This window comes from Rhagoletis pomonella, unplaced genomic scaffold, assembly GCF_013731165.1.
Source record: "Rhagoletis pomonella isolate Grant_MI unplaced genomic scaffold, Rhpom_1.0 Rhpom_scaffold_00008, whole genome shotgun sequence".
In the NCBI taxonomy this organism is placed as follows: Eukaryota; Metazoa; Arthropoda; class Insecta; order Diptera; family Tephritidae; genus Rhagoletis; species Rhagoletis pomonella.
The window spans coordinates 39,151,844-39,173,609 of NW_023458562.1; the positions used below are offsets into that span (position 1 = coordinate 39,151,844).

General features: G+C 33.8%; 1 protein-coding gene across 1 annotated transcript in view; it reads right to left on the reverse strand.

Annotated features, from left to right (window-relative positions):
- The window catches only part of LOC118744850 (hemicentin-1), a gene marked incomplete at both ends in the record, with an annotated part of 365,034 nt that overhangs the window by 49,378 nt on the left and 293,890 nt on the right, over positions 1-21,766 (reverse strand). Inside the window, 2 exon segments of the mRNA XM_036478225.1 lie at positions 10,919-11,049; positions 20,512-20,656. Coding sequence (XP_036334118.1) covers positions 10,919-11,049; positions 20,512-20,656 — 276 coding nt within the window.

Genomic DNA, 21,766 nt, shown 5'->3' on the forward strand with positions numbered 1-21,766 from the left:
TATAAAATCGAAAAAAATATAATGAGTTCCTCAAAATCTAAAGAAATTAAAAAAATGGTTTATTTTAACAACCAAATCTAAAAATAAAATAAAAAATAAATAAAAAACTACACGAAATAAAAAAAATAAAATCTCTTCAAAACTATAAAATCGAAAACCTTTGTTTAAGCAAGAAAATAATATGTTTCAAAAAATTTAAAAAATTATATTTGTTTTCTTTTTAAAACAATAAAATTTAAAAAGAAAAAAATATATTCAAATAAAAATACTCCTGCTAGAGGGCCCGGCTTCGCATCTCTCGACAGTGCTTGCTCACTAGGCCTTTGCGACTGTTGGAACAAGTGCTTTCTGTCAAAGAAGCTTTTCACCATAAAAGTTGGCAAGGGAGCCTTTTTGTAAGACACTCGTGCCAGAATAAACAAAATATTTCAAACTGTCTTGCCATCTGCCTTTCTAGTTATTACAAAAGACTTTCAACTATCTTAGCAATAATTGCCATAAACAATACTTTACTAATCCTTATTCTCGAAGTTTTTTGGCGATTCAGTAATTTATGTGTGTATAGCTACGGTGACCATCCGTCCTTTATTTTAAAGAAAGTCCTTTATTTTAACCCCCTGTCCTTTATATTTTTTTTCAAAATAAAGGACGCCTTTTGTCCTTTATTTCTTAAACTGTCCATTAAATCAGCTCTGAATTTTTCATAGATACATTTTTAAACACAGAATATGGAAAATAAAATTGTCCCTTACAAAATATAATGAAAACCTTCGCCAGTTTGTTTCGCCCCCCACTTAAGGTTTTCTATTTAATCCGTAACCTTTGTACAATCTGTAAAAGAGGATCGTGTTGCTCGCTGAGCTTCCACACACAGAAAGAAAAGAATAAACCCCTGCTGCACAGTGGTTCAAAACTGGCATTTAGTGTTCGTAATTCACTGGAGCCTTGCTTCATTTTTTACTTAGTTTAATAAATTTTTATTTTTTTATGAAAGATTATAATATTTGCAAAAGACCAGTTGAGCCTGATGTGTGAATTTTTTTAAGTGAAAAATTCAGAAAAAGTAGCAATTTTGAAGAAAATGTATTCTCTTGTTCCAGTTAATAAATGTTACATAACAAAAACTAGTTGAAAACAATTGTATGGTTCTCCCAAAACGAAAAGATTACACAAACAAATTTTTGAAATGTTATAGAAAATGTTAACCAAAATAAATATATTCCGGTGAATTATGAACATTAAATTCCAATTTTGAACCACCGTGTGCTGGCTTCGTCTTGCAGTATGGATTATGGTAAACGCATTTTGGTAGTAAAAGAAAGGCGAAGTCCTTGAAAAGGATTTGGCTTAATTTTTCGCTACAGCAGGGGAACTTGTACAATTAAATAATACAATTAACTGGTAAATATTTGGTTTAAATTACAATGTGGGTAAGGTGCTTTTATCATACAAGTTTTATGTACGTATTCCTAAATAATTTTGAAAAGAATGTCCTTTATTTTACGTTGGTTAATATGGTCACCGTATGTATAGCGTAAGTACCCGCAGCTGTTCAATTTTATCAATTTCTAAGGAAAAGTAAAAGCGCATCAAAAAGTTTAAGATTAAAAACTTCAACTTTATACATACATATTAGTATTAAGAAGATTACAAAATGAGCAAAGAAAGTTAACAGCCGTAAGTGCAATACAAATGAAAGGAGCACGTGGAAATAAGTTATACATACACGAAATAATGAGAAATTCATGCCGGCGGCTAAGCATATGTATGCAGACGTTTAGAAAAATTCATAATGGAGGCTTATCGAGCAGTTCCACTAAAATCCGTATGTATGTGTCTGTCAGCATATACTCCACTGAAGATGAGCTGCTGGCGTCCGAGTGTAGGATGGCAAGACAAAGAGCGTGAGCTTTCTGTATCTTTTGCTCATGCCCAGGGCTGATTTTCATGTAGATAAATAATTATTTTCAATTAGGTTTGAAGACTAAAAACTGAAACCGAAGCTGCTTTCTGAAAAATGCTTTAAGTTGTTTGCTGCACAACGAAGTCTATTTATGTATAAATGTATGCACGTAAGGCTTCTAACAGTTTGCGAAATTTGTTCTTACTTGCATTTTTCATTTTTCAGTGAAATCTTTTTCTTTTTATACCTGAGCGCACTCGTGCACAGGGTGTTATAACTTTGTTCACATAACGGTTGTTTGTAACAGCCTAAATAAATCGATATAGATATAGACAAATGTATACAGCTCATTCCATCTAAAATCACCCAAACCGGGGGAAAGTGAATTTAAGTTTGCGATAAAACTCACAGGGATTGTTCCTGGGACAATTTAAGGAGACGCGTATTTTTTATTTTTGCTCAGAAATGCGAATTTTTCGAACAATGAATTTTTCTCTTTTTGAGTACGAATGCTTCTTTTTTCCTCTCTTAATAGCAACTTTTGATGGAATCGTTTATAACTGCCGCAAAAAAGCAAGGATTTTAACGATTTTTTTTTTTAAATTGCAGATATTGATCTACTGAATCGATCTAGTGCACTAAACATCAGTAATTGTTTATTAATAATTAATTATTGTTTATAAACAAAAAATTTTTGTTTCAAATTGATTTTTTTCAAATTGCCAAATCTTTTTTTTCTCTCAAACTTTTTTGTCTATTGGGGAATGGTATAAACTATTTTCAGTACGAGTAGCAATATGCTAAAATTCGTCATTTTCGAGTTATGATTTTTTTTTCTGAAAATGCACTTATATGATGCCAGCAGATTTTCGTGCCAGTTGAGGGCACAAAAATTGTTGCCCATTATGATAAAATTTCCTTGCTGGAAATTTTTTGAGGTTGCCCGATCAGAGCCAAAAGTTTTTCCCAATTGGGCTATAATTTTTGCCCAATTGGGCCCAATTAGCGATTTGCCCAATCTACCGAAGATTTCCCCAACCAGTGCTCACAATTTGCTCAAAGTGAACACACATACGCAATTAAAACGTTTTTATCGATAAAATCACACAAACACACATCAAAATTCCCTACGAAAAAAAATATTTTTTAATTTTTTTCTTGAAAAATTTTCCACATACAAATTTTCTGATAAAAAAAATTAGTTTTTGAAAATATGCCATTTCAAAAAAAAAATGGAAAAAATCACAATGGTAGCTCTGAGTATTGCGCAATATTTAAGTTTAATGTTATGGGGTGCACTCTACAATAATTTGAGTTATGAATTTTTTTTTACACCGAAGTTGAGTAAAATGAGTACATTACCAATTTACAAATTTTTTTAACTTTTTTAGAATTTTTTTGAATATGCAGCTTTATATATATTATTGCGATTTTTTCCAATTTTTTTTTTGAAATGGCATATTTTCAAAAACTAATTTTTTTATCAAAAAATTTGTATGTGGAAAATTTTTCAAGAAAAGAATTAAAAAATATTTTTTTTCGTAGGGAATTTTGATGTGTGTTTGTGTGATTTTATCGATAAAAACGTTTTAATTGCGTATGTGTGTTCACTTTGAGCAAATTGTGAGCACTGGTTGGGGAAATCTTCGGTAGATTGGGCAAATCGCTAATTGGGCCCAATTGGGCAAAAATTATAGCCCAATTGGGAAAAACTTTTGGCTCTGATCGGGCAACCTCAAAAAATTTCCAGCAAGGAAATTTTATCATAATGGGCAACAATTTTTGTGCCCTCAACTGGCACGAAAATCTGCTGGCATCATATAAGTGCATTTTCAGAAAAAAAAATCATAACTCGAAAATGACGAATTTTAGCATATTGCTACTCGTACTGAAAATAGTTTATACCATTCCCCAATAGACAAAAAAGTTTGAGAGAAAAAAAAGATTTGGCAATTTGAAAAAAATCAATTTGAAACAAAAATTTTTTTTTTATAAACAATAGTTAATTATTAATAAACAATTACTGATGTTTAGTTCACTAGATCGATTCAGTAGATCAATATCTGCAATTTAAAAAAAATCCTTGAAATCCTTGCTTTTTTGCGGCAGTTATAAACGATTTCATCAAAAGTTGCTATTAAGAGAGAAAAAAAGAAGTGTTCGTACTCAAAAAGAAAAAATTCATTATTCGAAAAATACGCATTTCTGAGCAAAAATAAAAAATACGCGTCTCCTTAAATTGTTCAAGGAACAATCCCTGCGAGTTTTATCGCAAACTTAAATTCACTTTCCCCCGGCCTGGGTGATTTGAGATGGAATGAGCCATACATAAATGATCAGAATGAAAATAAAGGTTGATTAAGCCATGTCTGTCTGACCGTCCGTCTGTCCGTGTACACTATAACTCGAGCAAAAACTGAGATATCTCAACGAAGTTTAATATATAGGTTGCCCTTCATCCGAAATGGGAGAAAGCGGACTGTAACCACGCCCCCTTCTCATATATCGGTATTTTCGAAAAATGCAAAAACTATGATATTTCAGTAAATATTGGATCCAGATTGTTGAAAATTAGTATGTGAAGTAGAAGTTTGGTAAAGAATAACATTGTTAAGAAACCTTTGGAAAAGGCGCGTGACCCCGCCCACTTATGATGAAATACTGTATCTTAGTAGCCGCTTCACCAATCCTTACCGAACTCGGTTCGAGTATTTCTTAGGATTTAGCTAAGAAATTTGTTGAAAATCTTTGAAATCGGACAATAGCAACGCCCACCTCCCATTTAACGGTAATTTACAGATTCACGAAAACTGCGATAAATCAGTAACTACTGAAGCGAATTGACTCAAAAGCTATTACTGCAATAACCACTTAGCAGAAAATTCGATTATTGTAAACTTTTGGATTTTGGGCGTGGCGCCGCCCACTTATGACCACAAATGTGTATCTCGGTAACCGATATATCAATTTCTACCAAACTCGGTGCACTTAATAACCTTGGTACAAAAAAGAAATTGGTTGAATATTATTTAAATTGGCCTAAAATTTGGATTTACGAAAACTCCATATTTCAATAACTGAGGACATTCATTTACCCCAAATTAATACTTACAGCAATCCCTGAACTATAAATAAGACTGTCATAAACTTTTAAAGAAAGTTGGAACGACGATAGCTGATACCGGATGTATTAAATTTTTATACTTACATAAGACATTGTAATTGTTTTGAAAAGTCGGCAGTTCTTTGCCGAATAATTTAGTGAGTTTTTAAGTGAATAAAGTGACATAGGAATTAAAGTAGGTAAGTTGACACTTATAGACATTTTAAGTTGTTTCAACCTTGTGCTGAATATCGTCTCACCTTTCGTTAAATTATGTAGTGTATGTATTAAACAAATTTCTTTTCAGTCTTACAGAGTTCAGAACATTTTATGAAACTATTATCACAGTTTCCCGGAAAACTAGCTACATTTTTCAAAATTGGACAATTTATTTACAATCGCTTCGGATCTTTTTGAGCAAAGGATTAAAGATCCACATAGCAAGCAGCTCAAGTGATGGGTATTCGAAAATAAAGTCACATTTAATATAGGTAAAATGAAAGTTTAAAATCTTCACTATAATCAATGATTTACATAATTAATTATGCATATTTGTTTGACAAGTTCTACACATGTATATGTTATGATGTTGTTGAACTCGATTTTATTGCCAACTGTAAAAATCGTAAATGGGCGTCACACAAAGTATACTATTTCGGATTCTCAAAATATGTTCACAGCCAATCTTGTGAAGTAAATCAGGCAATTGCAGAACAGAAAACAATTTATTATTGTTGTGGGTGGCGAATTTAATTTTAAGCAATTGTATGTCACATTAGATGGACCTAAGTACGCACTTAATTTTTATATGGAGGCTGTACAGTATTTTTATAACGCTTTTATCAACATTCAATGCTGTGTGTCCAGATCACCATTTATACTATAAATATAGCAAAGGTATATATGACAAACCTAATCCAGATATCAACCTAGTCGTAGGTATCATATCAAAGACATACAATTAGAAAAACCCTAGAGGTAGATGTCACCCCACCAGAAGAAATTAAATATTGCGCCTAAAAATATCCACGACATACGCTAGAGCGGAAATGGACGACACGCCATTTCTTTAAATGAAATTAATTGCTGCTATATGTATGGATGTACATCAGGGTGGTCCAAAAATTCATGTGAAAATTTAAAGTCGTAATTTTTAAGCTCTCACCCCCTAGGATTGTTCCATACCAAAAGAATATACCCTTCTTTTTTATACCCGAGCGCACTTGTGCACAAGGGTATATTAATTTTGTTCACATAACGGTTGAATGTCACAACCAAAACGAATCGAGATAGATATAGACAAATTTATACATAAATTCTCAGAATGAATAGAGAAATAGATTAAGCCATGTCTGTCTGTCCGTCCGTCTGTCCGTCCGTCCGTGTACACGATAACTCGAGCAAAAATTGAGATATCTCAACGAAATTTGGTAAGTAGGTTTCCGTTAATCCAAGGTAGGTTGGTGTTGAAAATGGGCGAAATCGGTCTGTAACCACGCCCACTTCCCATATAACGGTAATTTCCAGAAATACGAAAACTGCGATATTTTAGTAACTACTGAAGATAATTCACTCAAAATTGATATTTACAATAATTTTCAGACGAAAAACAAGGATATTATAAGTTTTTGGAAAATGGGCGTAGCCACGCCCACTTATGGTTACATGTGTTTACCGCTGCACCAATTTCTTCCAAACTTGGCACAGTTCGTGGCCTTGGTATAACATATGAAATGGCCGAACATTTTTAAAATCGGACAATATCCACGCCCACAACCCATATAACGGTAATTTGGAGAAATACAAAATCTTCGATAAATCATTAAATATTAAAGCCAATTTATTCAAAATTGATGCTTGCAACAATTCTTTACCAAGAGATACGTTTATAGTAAAATTTTGGAAAACGGGCGTGCCACCGCCCACTTATGATCACATATATGCATATCGGTAACCTTTCTACCAATTTGTACCAAACTCGGTACTTTTATTGTGCTTGCCACATAAAAGCAAAACGTTGAAATTTATTGAAATTGGACTAAAATTACGGCCGCTTTTCATATAACGGTAAATTTCAGAAATGCTTGAAACTGCAATATTTCGAAATTTAAGGACACTAATTTACTCAAAATTGATACACCCCGGCTTATCATGTAGCGGTAACTTTCGGAAAGGTGGAAAACATATATTTAATACTTGCGCCGGATATTTAATGTTCGGCTCCACCCGAACTTAGACTTTCTTACTTGTTTATTTTAAAATCAAAAAATATTTAGAGGTGGGAAAAACAACTTTTCGTAAAATGGTATAAAAAAGTTAAAAATCAATATTTTTCTACCAGAAAACTCTGCTTATTTGCAGGAGATTCCCAACAATAATACCCAATTTTTATTTAACCATTTTTTCATTGCAACTATAATTTATAGGTCCGCCAAAAACCCCGAAAAATGTTATGGGGCGACCAATAAAAAATCGTTAGTATTAAAAAATAGTTAAATAAACAACTGGGTATTATTATTGAAAGTGTCCTGAAGGGAACCAGGGTTTTCCGATCGAAAAAATTTATTTTTCCCATATAAAAATATGTACATGGAAAACTTTGAGCGCTTTGAACGACCTCGAAATATTTTTTTATTTCAAAATAAAAAGATTGGGGTATACTTTTTCTTCTATATGTAAAAAAAACTAGGGGCAAGAGCATTACTACTCCGAATTAAGTGTTTTTGAACCACTCTATTGTACATATGTATGTATATACTAAACGTGAGCAAACAACATTTTGCTTGCATAGTCTTCTATTCTATTTTCTCTCAAAGTTGAATTATTTTAATATCTATTGGAAAATTTTATACAGACAAGATTAAAATAGAAAATAAATAAAATACAAAAAAAAACTTGTTAATATACTGCGCTTTTATAAATGGACTAAAAATAATACATATAGCTCAGTCCCATAGAATTTGTTTTGATAACTTTTGATTCTGAAATTTTAGCAAAAGACATTATAAACAATTTATGAGATTGAAAATGGAAAGCGGGGGCGCATTTAATAGACCTGAAATGATATGAAGGGTAATATATGCTGATATATATGTGGATACATGAATAACGACCGCTTAAAATCGATCTCAAACTTGTACTTTTTCTGTAGAAATTTAAGGTCTGTGTTATGTAGTTTGGCTACTGTCATTTATATCTAATGTTTTGTACTGCATGCGCTCCACGTTTTTCGTTTTCAATCTCACAAATTGTTTATAATAGCCCAAGAGCCCGCGACGACCACACCTTCGTTATTTTGTAAAGGCTGGAAGCTTCTCCATGTATGCCCCCAACACAGGTAATAACGAACCCAGACTCTGAAATTTGGATGGTGGTGGCTTTGGCAGTTACCGGGTAGTAAAGTTGCATAAAAGAGCACTTCAAAATCGTTATATTATAAAGGTAGATTTGTATATATTTTATTCGTAATAATATTAGAAACTACGTCTTTCATTTCCAGACCATTAGCACTGTTCCTAGCCCTTGCCAGACACCCTTAGACCATGATAAATTGTAGTTATACTTTCGTCATAGTATGAAATCTGATTTTTATATATGTCACTTGGTGAACTATCAAAAGATGTGTCCTCACTTGCCAGACCATTTCGATGGTTCTTTCATCTTGCCATATACATTAAAAGCCGTAGGTGCGAGCATGAAAAAACTGATAAAATGTATACGTTTGTTAATTACTTATCGGAGTCGACGGTCTTTACAAGCTGAATTCTAATTTCTTACAAATGCCAATGGCTATTTGCTATGCCACAAAGCCTGTTTTTGCAAAGTTGTTTAGAAATATAAACGTAAGAATAAAATGTTCATGTCAATAAAATAAAAATCTAATAAGTTAACTTATGAAGTTTCTTAAATTTTAATTTCATTAAAATTTCGATATTGTTTTAAAAATTTATTGTTTACTATAGGAGGGAAAACTTAATTTTATAACACTCTAGGGACAATTTTAAATTTTCAAATGACGCAAAAAAACGCCGAGACACGTAAATTTTATTTTGGACCCCAGATTATGGATCCGTTTACCGTTTTTCCAATATAGTTTAGTTTTTATGAAAAAATTTATGTTTAGCAAGGAAAAAATTAAAAAGATAACAAATCTTTTGAAATATTTTTATATGTGTTAAAACCTGTTCTTTTGCCAAAAAATCAAGCTACTAACTAATGGAATCGATTGATAAATAAATTAGTTTTGAATGGTCAATCGGACTGGAGTATCAGTGATGACGATAATGGAGATATGCACGACGACGGAAATTATGAATTTAATTAAAAAATACAGAAATACATACATACATATTTGAAATCTTACTTGGCTTAGTTTGGATTACTTTTTATTTCGCTACAATAAAAAAAAATTTTCGGTTGGATTGCCTATTACACTTTAGGAATGCTAAAATTACAGAAAAAAGCGCAGAGACTCGTAAACTTAATATTGGGCCAAACAGATCTGTATTCCGCTCTTCTGGATCAAGTGATTTTTCCAAGATATTTTCATTTTAAGTTTGCATTGCGAATGAAAAAAAGTCTTTACCATAGAAAATGTTACTCATACGCCATGTATGAGTACCTATTACATACAAAAACTTGATGCATATTTTCATTTCACCATTCAAAACTTATTTATTTATTCATCGCTTTTCGTCCTTAGTAACTGGATTTTTAGGCAAAATAACAGGTTTTAACACATAAAAAAATTTCAAAAGATTTGTTATCTTTTTAATTTTTTCCTTGCTAAACATAGCTTTTTTCATACAAATTAAACTATCTTGGGAAAATGATCTGATATAGAAAAATGGTATACAGATCCATAATCTAGGATCCAAAATTTAATTAACGTATCTCGGCGTTTTTTGGGTCATTTGAAAGTACAAATTTGAAATGGATTTTAAGCGGTCGATACTCATGTACCCACATATATAAATATATTACTTTTCATATCAATTCAAGTCTATTACATGCGCCCCACACTTTTCATTTTCAATCTCATAAATTGTTTATAGTGACTTTTGCTAAAATTTCAGAATCAAAACTTATCAAATTTTTAGTCCATTTATAAAAGCGTGATATATTAAGTTTTTTTTTTATATTTTATTTTATTTGTTTTCAGTTAGTGTTTATGCTAAACCTAAAATATCCAATCGAATGTATGAATACATGTTTATTTAACTATATACTTTGTATGTATGACAAACGATACGGAAGTAATTTAAAATATTGTTATTAAAAACTGGAAGATGCTAAAATAAAATCATTGATAAGGTTGTGTGCGAGATGGCCGTAAGTTGTTGCTAAGTATCGAAATAGTAAAAAGCGCCGATAATCCTGTTAATAGGAACAATTCGGATTTTCGTCAACAACACTTTTATATCACAATTTAAATGACAAAAACACCGCTCCTTTTATGTATTATTTTTGTCCCTTATATTTGTCCGGTATAAAAAGTATGGTTGGCAGAAATCTAAGTTGTTCCTATTCACACATTACCGACATATTTCAGGGAAAAATTTCGCAAATAACCAAAGTGATTTGTTTAAATATTACCAAGGTTGTATAGGATAAAAAAAAACAAGACAGCTATTGCAATCTGCCAAAGTTGTACGGTGTGAAATGACCAAGAAAATTTTCCAAATTACCAAGGAGCTTTCGCAGGGATTAGCTTAGCCGATTTAGGTAAGATATACAGTACTTTGTTAAATTTTCCAGGAAGAAGGCCTACAAATATTTTTCTAAGTTATTTTGGTTACGATAACAAAAAAACTTAGTAGGGTAATTTAGCCTAAGATATAAGTTGTGCTATATCCGAATTTAAGTTAATTTTACATAAGTTTTTCTCTGTGTGTATGAATTTGCATACTTACATTGTGTCGCCAACTGACTCTGTACACCCAGGGATTCGATTTAATATTGCACTCGAAGAAAACGTCGATGCCCTCGCGAAAGGTTGAATTCATTGCATTGGTGCCAAGTTCCAGGCTGACCACGGGTATATCTGAAATTGCAAAGGAAGAATGTATACAATATCCATATGCACTTTCACACAAGCAACATTTTAGTAAATAATTTGAATTGCAGAGAATTATAGTGCACACGTTTCACTTAATTTGTTTGTGTCTTTTCGATTCGTTTAATTAAAAAATATGACTCAATTTCATGCTTTTTCGCCGTTCGACATATCTCATTTAGTCTGCACCTGCCTTCTTTGCGTGATTGCCTCTCTGTTCTTCTGTAATTAATCAATTTGCTACATATCTGTTGGGATTTAAACCATTTCCTGCCTGCCTATCTGTAAAAATTATTTGCCTGGTTTTCTTTCAAACATCAACATCGCAGTATATTCAAAGTTCACGTGCTCACAAATACAAACATCCTTTGAATCTCTGCTACGTTGAACTGAATTAATGTTGGTCATATTTTTCCGAATTCACTTTGCCAAGTAAATTAACAGCTGGTTTATTTGAAATCCAGTAGGCACTTCCATATGTATTGATTTTAACAGTACACTACTGATTTTTCAACTCTCGCACCGATTTTTTTTTTCACTTCTCGAATCAGTGCGCTTATGTCTTGATTTTTAAAAATTTGTACTGATTTGTACTGAATTTTCAATTTTGAGCATACAAATTTGTATTAGGGGTTTTCCACCAAGCTTGGTACTCGGCTACTCGGTGTGCGGTAATCTTTAAGCCATGTGTTTTGTTTGTGTAATATTATTTTACACAAACAAAATCCTTTAGGATTTTTTAAGGTTTTTACATAACTTTAATTATGTGCGCAAAAAATTAATGCAACAAAAAGAGCAATCGTTCTATGGGCATATCGCCGAGTCGTTATGTATCATTTGCGATAATATGATGGAGTATAATTTATTTGAAAAGGGGGCTGACGTTTTTCTGTCGAGTGTTGTTAGTTAACTCGAAATTACCTTTCAGTTTATTAACAACAAATTTGAATAATTGAACGACTTTTGCCTGCAACATACAATTCTCTCTTCTCTTTTATCTCACATTACTGACATTGTAAACAAGTTTTGCATACGAGACATCCAAATACTCTTTTTAGCGAATTCTTAGCCTTTCACCGTGTTTTCGCAGTTGAAAAAAGTAATTTCAGCCATAAGTTTCCTGGTTTTCACTCCCAGAAAAACAAAGGTTATACTTAAAAATTACTTGTGTGTAAATATTCTCTTTTCTCCCATAGTTTGGTGTGATTTTTCATTGTACAAAAAATACTTTTCGGCAAATCACGCAAAAAAGCTGAAATTCTAAAAGTTAAGAAAATCGAAAATCACAGACATATATTTGCAAAGTCTTGCGAAAAGGTCCAATTTTATGTAAAAAAAAAATAGACGAGACTCTCTAATTCTCTCTAATGGGTTCAGCGCCAAATGTAACTTAACAGATTAGTCGGTATTGCGATTGTGATTTATGACTTTAACTTTCCCCTCTCTAAGACCAACCAGTTCTTTAAGTCAACTGTCACCACGACTTTTCCAACTGCCTCCATATAGTCGAAATACTGTGCATCGCCATGAGTTGTCTTAGAATAATTCATAAAAAAATTTAAATTATTCAAACTAACTTATACCAGCAGCCGGATTTCAACCTTCACTATCGCAAAGTTTGATCGCCAGAAACAGCCAAAAGAATAACAGGCGCACCCAAGAAGTACAACATCTAGTTACTTGCCCCTCATACTGCCTTATTTAGTAGATTACACACGGCATATGTTTTTCATTTAGAGAATTTTGGCGATTTATCGTCTCGATAGTCAGAATTCCACTACAGCTTTCCGGTAAAACTAAAATTAATTATTGAATACTTGTGCGAATTGCTGCGGAATCCTACCTTCAGATGATGTATACATTTGATAAAATGTCTACGAAACCCGCTCGTTTTCGGTTACCAATAAATTGCGTCACAGTTTTAATTACATGTAAATCTTCAAAATATTCTCAGCGGAGTTTAATAAATACCGCGTGTGAAGTTGTTTGGCTGCTTAGGCTATTTGTACTTTGCTTCTTCTACAAGAAAATAATGAATGCATAACTCAAAACTTGTATATACATAAGCAATTTTAGCACTGTTACCTGTGACTTAAAAGTTCTGCTAAAGTATAATGAAATTCTTTCATGAAATACCAGCGGCATACATACGTACTTCGTACATAGTACATCTATAACCGCTTGTCAGCGAGGCTTTCTTTGTTTATTTATAATATTTTTATTAAGTGGCAACTGAGTTGTAACAAATTTATGTATGTGTGTTTGTGCTACGCAACAACAGCGGCTACAGATATAAAATAGGACTAAAAACGAGTTCAGCAGCAGCACAATTAATTACAACTTTGAAGCTATTCTCCCGTTTTCTCGCACTTTTATTACTAAAGGATTGTTAGATAGGCAGTGAGCCGAAATTGTGTAAGATGTCGCTTGCGAAAATATGCCTAATGTCAAGCATTAGAAGCTAGAGTGCTGTCACTTCACAGAGAGGTGGTTTCGAACAGACGCTGCGTAAAGACTTATTTAAATACTTTGTTAAAATTACTTAAGTCACCTTAAATTTGTGAATTGCTTGAAAAGAGGTACTTATTGCTGTGCCTAAGCCCAATGAAAATTGATGCCTTGCGCCCATGTGTATACTTCAAAAGTTCTATATTACGTTTATTTCCTTTTCCAGGTGTTTTGCTCTTTAGGAGCAAATATTTTAATACCAACAAATTAGGCAATTCATTTAACCGCGCTTTTATTGTGCAATCTAAATCCCTACTGTTCGCGGTATTTGAGGACGCCATGGCGTATGCGGCAATAAAGCAATTATTTTTTTTTAAATGAGAAAACGAAAAATTTTGTAAAAGTGCTTGGGCTTAGCATATAACACGAGCAAACGCAAACCATCCCGAGCTTACTGCTACGCCGCTAAATATGCGGCGCTTGTGAAATTACATGGAAATAAAGAGAGACAACTAAAATCTTACAAAGCGAATTATCTAAATTAACGAACGCATATCTGAAGTAACACAAGCAAACAAAAACAAAAACAAATAAAAAAGGGATAAACAAAAAAGTACTACACGCAATTATTTTGTATTTATTTTTGAGTTAATTGTTTACATTTGCGACCGCTCCCCTTTTCCCATGTACTTTGGGCATTCATAACATTTTTAATTCGCGTAAAGTTAGGAAAGCAAAGTTGCGGAAAAGCATCACAATAAAAGAGTGGTACAAGGCATAAAACAATGTTTGCATTTGTGGCGACAATATTTAGGCGGATATCATAAGGATGGGGGCGGCTGTAGTCGATTGGTTAAAAAAAAATTAATACAATACATTATCCAGATTTTAACCTTGATCGGCACAACACTCAAAAAAATAAAATAAACAAAAACGCTACACTTTGAAAATATTCGAGACTACTTTGCGATTTTCGGGACTAATTCGAGATTTTCGAGACTTCTTCGGGATTTTCGGAATCTTGTACTTCGGAATTTCTAGGACAACTTTGGGATTTTTAAAAACTTCTTGGGAAGAAGCCATGAAAATTCCGAATAAGTCCCGAAAAGTCCCAAAAATCGATAAACATATCGATAATAAAATCGATACCCTTGTCGATAACAAAATCAATACAAAATCGATAATAAAATTCATATCCGAATCGATAAAAAACCAATAACAAATCCCATAAACATATCGATTGTTATAATATAGTTCCAAGGTTGAGTGTCTGTGTCTATCTATATCATTTTCTTTATAACTACTTCTTCTTTAATCTTTCTTCCTTTATCTTCATCTTTACTTTTATCGGTTTCCTCATCATACAAAATCGATAATAAAATTGATATCCAAATCGATAAAAAATCGATAACAAAACTCATAAAAATATCGATTATTATATAGCTAATTATCGAGAATACCGAAAATGCTTGAAAAATTGTATTAAATTAAATTATAAAATAAATCAAATATTTGAAAAATTTAATTAGGTAATTTGATAAGAGAAGGTATATATTGAATTAGTTAACTTTTGAAGAAATTTTTGCCTACTTTCTAAGTAACTTGGAAAATATATTAACTAACACCCACATTTTTTTGAAAATATCACTTCGTAAATCTCTTTAAATCTATTTTATTTTTTATTTTTTGTATAAGGCCATACGAATTTTGGGTGGGAGTAACAACACAAAAATACTTTCAAGGCGCATTGAAGCAGATCGGGTATTTGCTAGTTTACGAATTAAGTTCTAAAGTATACTCGGTTCTACCGAAATAACTATCTGGCCAGAGAGATGTTTATTTAAGCATAGTGTGCAGTCACTTACAGAACTGGTGAATCTTCAGTCAATAGAGACTTAAATGAATTGAATGCAGGAGTCCTGAGCTCATGGTACTCTAAATTACTAGATTTGCTTTCACTAAGCGGAATACAGAGACTTGCATAAATAAATACATTTTCTTACTAATTTTCTAAAGTTTCGCGTGTATAAACTCTGAAAATAAATACTTTTTAATGTTATTTTACTTTTTAATGAACATTAAACATCCGAATCTTACATATTTTTTCGCCACCACATCACTTATATCTTAAGGCTAAATAAGTTAATTTGTTACGAAATTTTATACGTTTATTTTTTTCCAAAAGCATGACGGTAATTTATCTAATTTTTGGTAATACATATAAAGGAATTTTGCATTGATATTATGGCTGGCAAACAGCTCATGCTTAACACATTCCGAACGCACTCGGCTGTGTTAATTAAAAATTCCAAGAAACATTTTCGGTTACCTATGTACTTATATCACTTTGCTTTATCTTAAAAACTGCACATACATAGGTACATACTTATGTGTGCACGTAGGTATGTTCGCGCTAAGTAAATTTGTGTTTCCTTTTAAACACTTGCTCATTTGCGGCATTTTCCGCTGCACAGCAACTCCCAGTTCAACTGCAACAACTGGAACACGTTTCACATGGACAACTTGAAACAACAAATTGGCTTCATGTTCAGCTCTTGAAGTAGCAAGTACTTTCGTATTCTGTGTGTATACACACTTCCGCGCACGTCATTGGTATCGTCTCCGGCGTTGTGTGTTTGCGCTCCTTTTTTTTACTTTTTAACGCATATACAACTCTTCTGCGCTTTTTCGCAGTTTCAACGACTGTTTGGCAACCTGTGTTGCATGTAGTACTTTGCACCCTTTTTGTTTGCCAAAAAATTCGCTGCGTACCCTCATTTCATTAGCACATCCCAAATATGTATATCCTTCAGTATCCGTGAATGGTGCGCTGTGTGCGTATTTAAAGTACGCGCCAGACATCCAAATAAGAGCAATTCATAAGATACAACCAAGCGAAATCAACTACAAGCAGCGAACCAGGCAATAACAGCCAACGCAGCGTAGCCCATTTTGCCATTTGGCAGCCACTTTCGGGTGGAACAGGTGGCGTATACGTAACATTTCATTCAATTCACCCCATATCCGTGCGACAAATGCTATTACCACTATTGCCTGTTACCGTTGTTTTCTGTTTGCCAACAGTCTACGCTAAAGTATTGCAAAGAACAACCAGAAGTGTAGTGCTGAAAATTACAATAGTAAAATGTAAAGATATTGGAAGTTTGGCAGAAGTAATAAAAGCTGAAGCTGGAGCTGAAACTGCTGTCGTATAATTCAGAAACGATTTAGCTGCTGCCGCAATACTATCGGTGTACTCTCTTCAGAAGCGTAATGTGAAGTAGAAGGGAATGTCGTGCTTGGCTGATGTAATGTCGTAAGAAGTAAAATGCGACTTTAGTGGCAAAGAGTAGGCGTAAAATATGTTGCAGTGCAGTATTTTACACGCCATTTAGTTACACGAAAATCGGACACCTTTGGCTGTGTTAAAGAGCGAAGGCTATCAAATATTATTTGTTTATGAAGTCAAAAGGCATCCGCAAGAGTAGAAATAATGGCGTGCGCCTTTTGTAAGCACCAATCTATTATAAATATGTATGTAAATAGACAGTAAGTAGAAAAGTAAAAAAATTCGAAATAAGAAGTTTTTGAAGATAAGTTCTACTTACAAATAAAATGATCGTCCAGAAAATGTATGTGAGTTTATTATGAGAAAATATTGATAGGCTTTCCCGCTCTGCAACATTTTGCGACTAATATCTAAAGAAAGTAGTTTCGTGTGGGTTATAATGTGACGTTGAATGGTCGCAACTAATCTTAACTAGATCTTAACTCATCCCTAATGGGATGCAGTGTTTAGAATTTACACCTTCCTATAATGTTTTGGGTCATTTTGATCCAATAATAGAAATTTGTCAATTGTAAGGAAAAAAAGACTGATTTAAGAAATTATTTTAATTTATAACATGCAAACATTTTATCGGCAAGTGCTGTGTGCTTACCGGTTCAAAGTTTCCCTTAAATACTCAATAATAATTTGGGTCAAAATGACTTAGAAGCACTGCGAGTCTATGTTAAAACTATGCTGCCTAGTAAACAAAATAAAATTAAAAAACTCTTTTATTTTTTGCTGATTAGCTGATTCTGCTTTTAACGAATGGACAATGCCGCAGAGTGTTTCGACAAATGGAGGCAGGTGGAAATAATAGTAAACCTGGACTGATGTCATTGAAGCTCAACATATGCTCTAGGTTTACTTAGAAATGGAGAATTATGAAATTTGGTAAAGATGGAATAATTTCCTAGCCCTCTACCCTTGTGGGCGAAAACATTAAATTCCATCCGATCTTTATGAAATTTAGTTTGTAGTCTTTCTTTTGTTTAAAAATCCTAAATACAAAAAATATATTTATATTTATATTTGTGGAATTTTTGTTTCCTGCTTTCTACTCTCAGGAAACAAAGGTTATACTATAAAATGACATAAGTGTAAATACTCGCTTTTTCCGAATGTTTGGTGAGATTTTTTCATTGTTTGAAGAATTCGTTTCGTGAAATTGTGCAAAAAGAAGCTAGAATGAAAAATTAAGGAAATAAAAAATTACATATATTTGCAAAGTTGCACGAAAAGATCCAATTATAAATTCAAAAACTACATAGAATTCTCTAATTCTTTTCCGGAAATGTATCGTAAATAATGTGTCACCATGACTTTTTTCTACCTGCCTCCATATAGTCGAAACACTGTGCGCCGCAGCTGATTTAAAATAACCAAACTCTGTACTTAAAGAATTTTTCATGAAAATCGGGTTATTTTGATCTAATAAATGCAGAAGGGTTAATAGAGCAGTATCTAAACAAGAAAACCTATGTCGATTTCTGAATTATTTCGACCCTATTAAGCTGGCATTTCAGGGAACTATTTTATATATATATAAGGAAAATTTGAAAGTTAGGGGGGGGCTCGAGCACCCCCCTGCCCCTACCTGGCTACGCCCATGCAGACACCCTAAACTAAACTCTACACGGCGGAGTTCAGCAGATGACATCAGTTGTCTCTCAACGTTACTGGATTCTATCAGCGCGCAGCTAAGCAAACTCCGTGCTCCGTAAATGCGTCATTTGTTTCAAATACACAGCGAAGGTCTATCAGCAGCAAATGGAAAATTTCCCCGCATTCCGTCTTCAACCAACAAAACCATTTCAGCACAGCGCACTCGACTACGCTGATCCCATAACACTAAAACTTTCACTACTTCGCAAAACGGCAACGATAAAAGGCTATTTCTGCCTCTTGATCTGTATGTGAACGAAGGCTATACGCCTTGAAGTACTTTTGAAGAACTCAACATGCTTCTTGCACAAACTGAAAGTTTCTTGAATTCTTGCTCCCTCTTCCCATTGTAAGCACATCCCACTGGTCGTCAAGCGATGACAACCGTACACTTTCTAATAGGTGAACCCTTCAACTTGCGTCTCAGAGGAGAGCCTGCTTGACTCTAATATCGATTACCTGACCCACTGAAAACTATTTCAGCGCCTAAAGCAACATTTCTAACATCGATGGGCTAACGAATACTTGTATACCCTGCAACATGAACGTAGCGCTCCTGGATACTAGCCGCTGGCGAGAGTGCATGAGTTAGTACGTCCCGGTGCAGATGGTCTAGTAAGGGTCGTTACGCTTTTTTGTAATGGCAACCTTGTGAAGCGGCTGACTTCTAAAATTTGTTTGTTGAAAATCAGTGATAAAACTGAAACTATTGCCGATGTTTTGTAACTTAGCCAGCTTGGTTCTTGCTGACATGAGGAACCTTAAAAACTTCGTTTTGCTGCCGAAGGATGCTCAATATTATTGCACAGCATTTATCTTTCCTTCTAACTTTTGCAGCTGTGTAATATTGTTCTGAACATTGAATTATTTAACGCATTTGCAACCCTGTAATGTCAAAATGAGCATTGTATTTTTGTTGTAAACTATTTCCTGAATTCTGAATCTTAAAGGACAAACAAGTGTTTTTTCACTTTACATTAATTTTATCACAGTTTTTCGGTGGACGGCCGTGGTTAAACTAAGTTTAATTGCTTGACCTGGCTGGCTTAAATAAAGATTAGTCAATAAAATGTCAGAATGCTATTCAGTTTAAACGCAGTTTACTTAAAGTAAGTTTAAAGTGGCACTGAAAATCTGGCCCTTGGTTTTTGCGCAACACTGATTATTAAACCTAAATATGAAGACGTAAGTATATCTGTATATTAAATTTATTTCACATTTATTATAAAAGCGGTATGGATCTTATTGTATTGGATTGATTTACTTGTTAAAATCAATGGCAACGACTACGAAGTCATACACAGGTTTTTGCGAATATTCACATTCAAGGAGCCGCGCCCAAAAACCTAAGATTGCACGCGGGCTTATTAAAAAGTTGTTTGTATTTCTACACTACTTGATTCAGAATTCAGAAAAAACGACACTCAAATTCGAAAATAATTTGGAGCTTTATTTTCGCAAATACGATGATTCTTTTGTCCATGGTATTTCCTCTGGTGTTAATGCCTCTTTGACATGATAAAGCGAAGGTTATTTCAGATGTACATGTTATGTGCATACAACGCTGCATGTAAAATGTACATATATGTGGTGCGTGGAATGTATGTATTGCGAAACGGTGCCTCACATCCATACGCGTGTAGCAATTTTCTCATTTCATTATGCACTGCTTTTGAATGAGTAAAATTCTACCAACTGTTGGTAAGTAAGACGCGAGCAGACTACGAATTGCAGTTATAAACCCCCGCTCCCCCTTTCCCAACTGCAATAAACGCAGCTGCAATCACAACTGAAAGCAACACTTTCATTGTGCTTTTACATGTACACAGTCATGTGTGTGTTTGTGATGCTAACAAATAAAAACTTCACCATTTTTGCTGTGATAGCAATATTCTGCTTTAGTTGCAAATTCAAATTACTGTTCCGAGTTTCGAGTTACAGCTGAACACTGCCTGTCTCACTAGTTCCTACATTTGCATTTGCAGCTGGGCAATCAATAATAAACTTACGGTAAATATCCAGTTTCCAACCGTCCTCCATGCCCGATTCCGGTATCATACTCTGCTCGGCGCGACACGACAGGAATTTGCCACGATCCTCAATTGTTGGCGTAAAAGTCAATGTTGACATTGTCATATTACCATCAGGACTTGACTGCAACAACAAAGAAAATACCAAATGAAAAGAACCACATTTAGAGAGCAGTTTTATTATGATGATGTCGAAAAATTACAATAAAATAAAATTCAAATAAAGGCAAATGGCTCAGCGATAGGAAAACGGAAATGTTACTGGATAAAGGATACAAATGAAACGTGTGTAAAATAGTTGCTGTAAAAGCAGATTGCTAGTAAAGTAAAGCTAGTAAGAGGACAGCGGAGGAAGGGGGCGGTGACACTGGAGTGCATAAAAACCAAGGGAGTCAAATCTAAGTGTGCAATGCGACGCGAAAAAAGCACAATAAATGTCAGTATGGTTACGGCGACAAGGGAAATTTCGCCGAAAACAAAGAAACCGCTAAGGCAGGAGAGAGTGGGAAGGGCGCTGCTAAGTAGAGCTTTACTGCAATCGGCAAGGGGTCAGTCACAAAAAATGGGCGAGCCACACGAGCAGCACTCGCGCCGTTTTTGCAACCGAAACTGCTTTCCCCTTTCCGCGCTACTACCAGCAAAACGATATTTTACCAAAAATTATATCTCAAATATGCAACGCAAATTTTGTTGACAAGAACAACAAACGTCTTGGAAGTAGCAGCAGTAGCTACAGGCATGCATTTGTAAGGGGGTTAAGCTGAGTAGTGCAGCGCAGCCAGTCAACCGATAGCGAAAATTCAGCTATCAGATAAACCGACGGACGTGGAAACATGTACACGAATCCTCCAATATTGGTTGCAAACATTTGCACATCAGTGTACCAAATTGGAAAAACATATTAAAATATGCAAATGCCTGCCGCGCTCTTGGCTCAGCTGCCACTACCAACATGTGAAATCGATGCAAGAAAAATATGACACTTTCGATTCGAATCTTGTTAGCTGTTTTCATGATTTTTACAAAATAAGAGATTTTTCTCGTATTCAGAATTCAAAATTATTTTACTCCCAATCCATGGGGTTTTTTTTTCTTTCTTGGAAATAAGGGCATTTTGTATGTATGTATTAGTAATGGTATATTTTCATGTGTAAGTTAGCAAGTCCCAAACGTGCGTCTGCATTTGAGTTTTATTCATATGAAAAAATAACTCGGAATGTTTTTAAACAAGAAG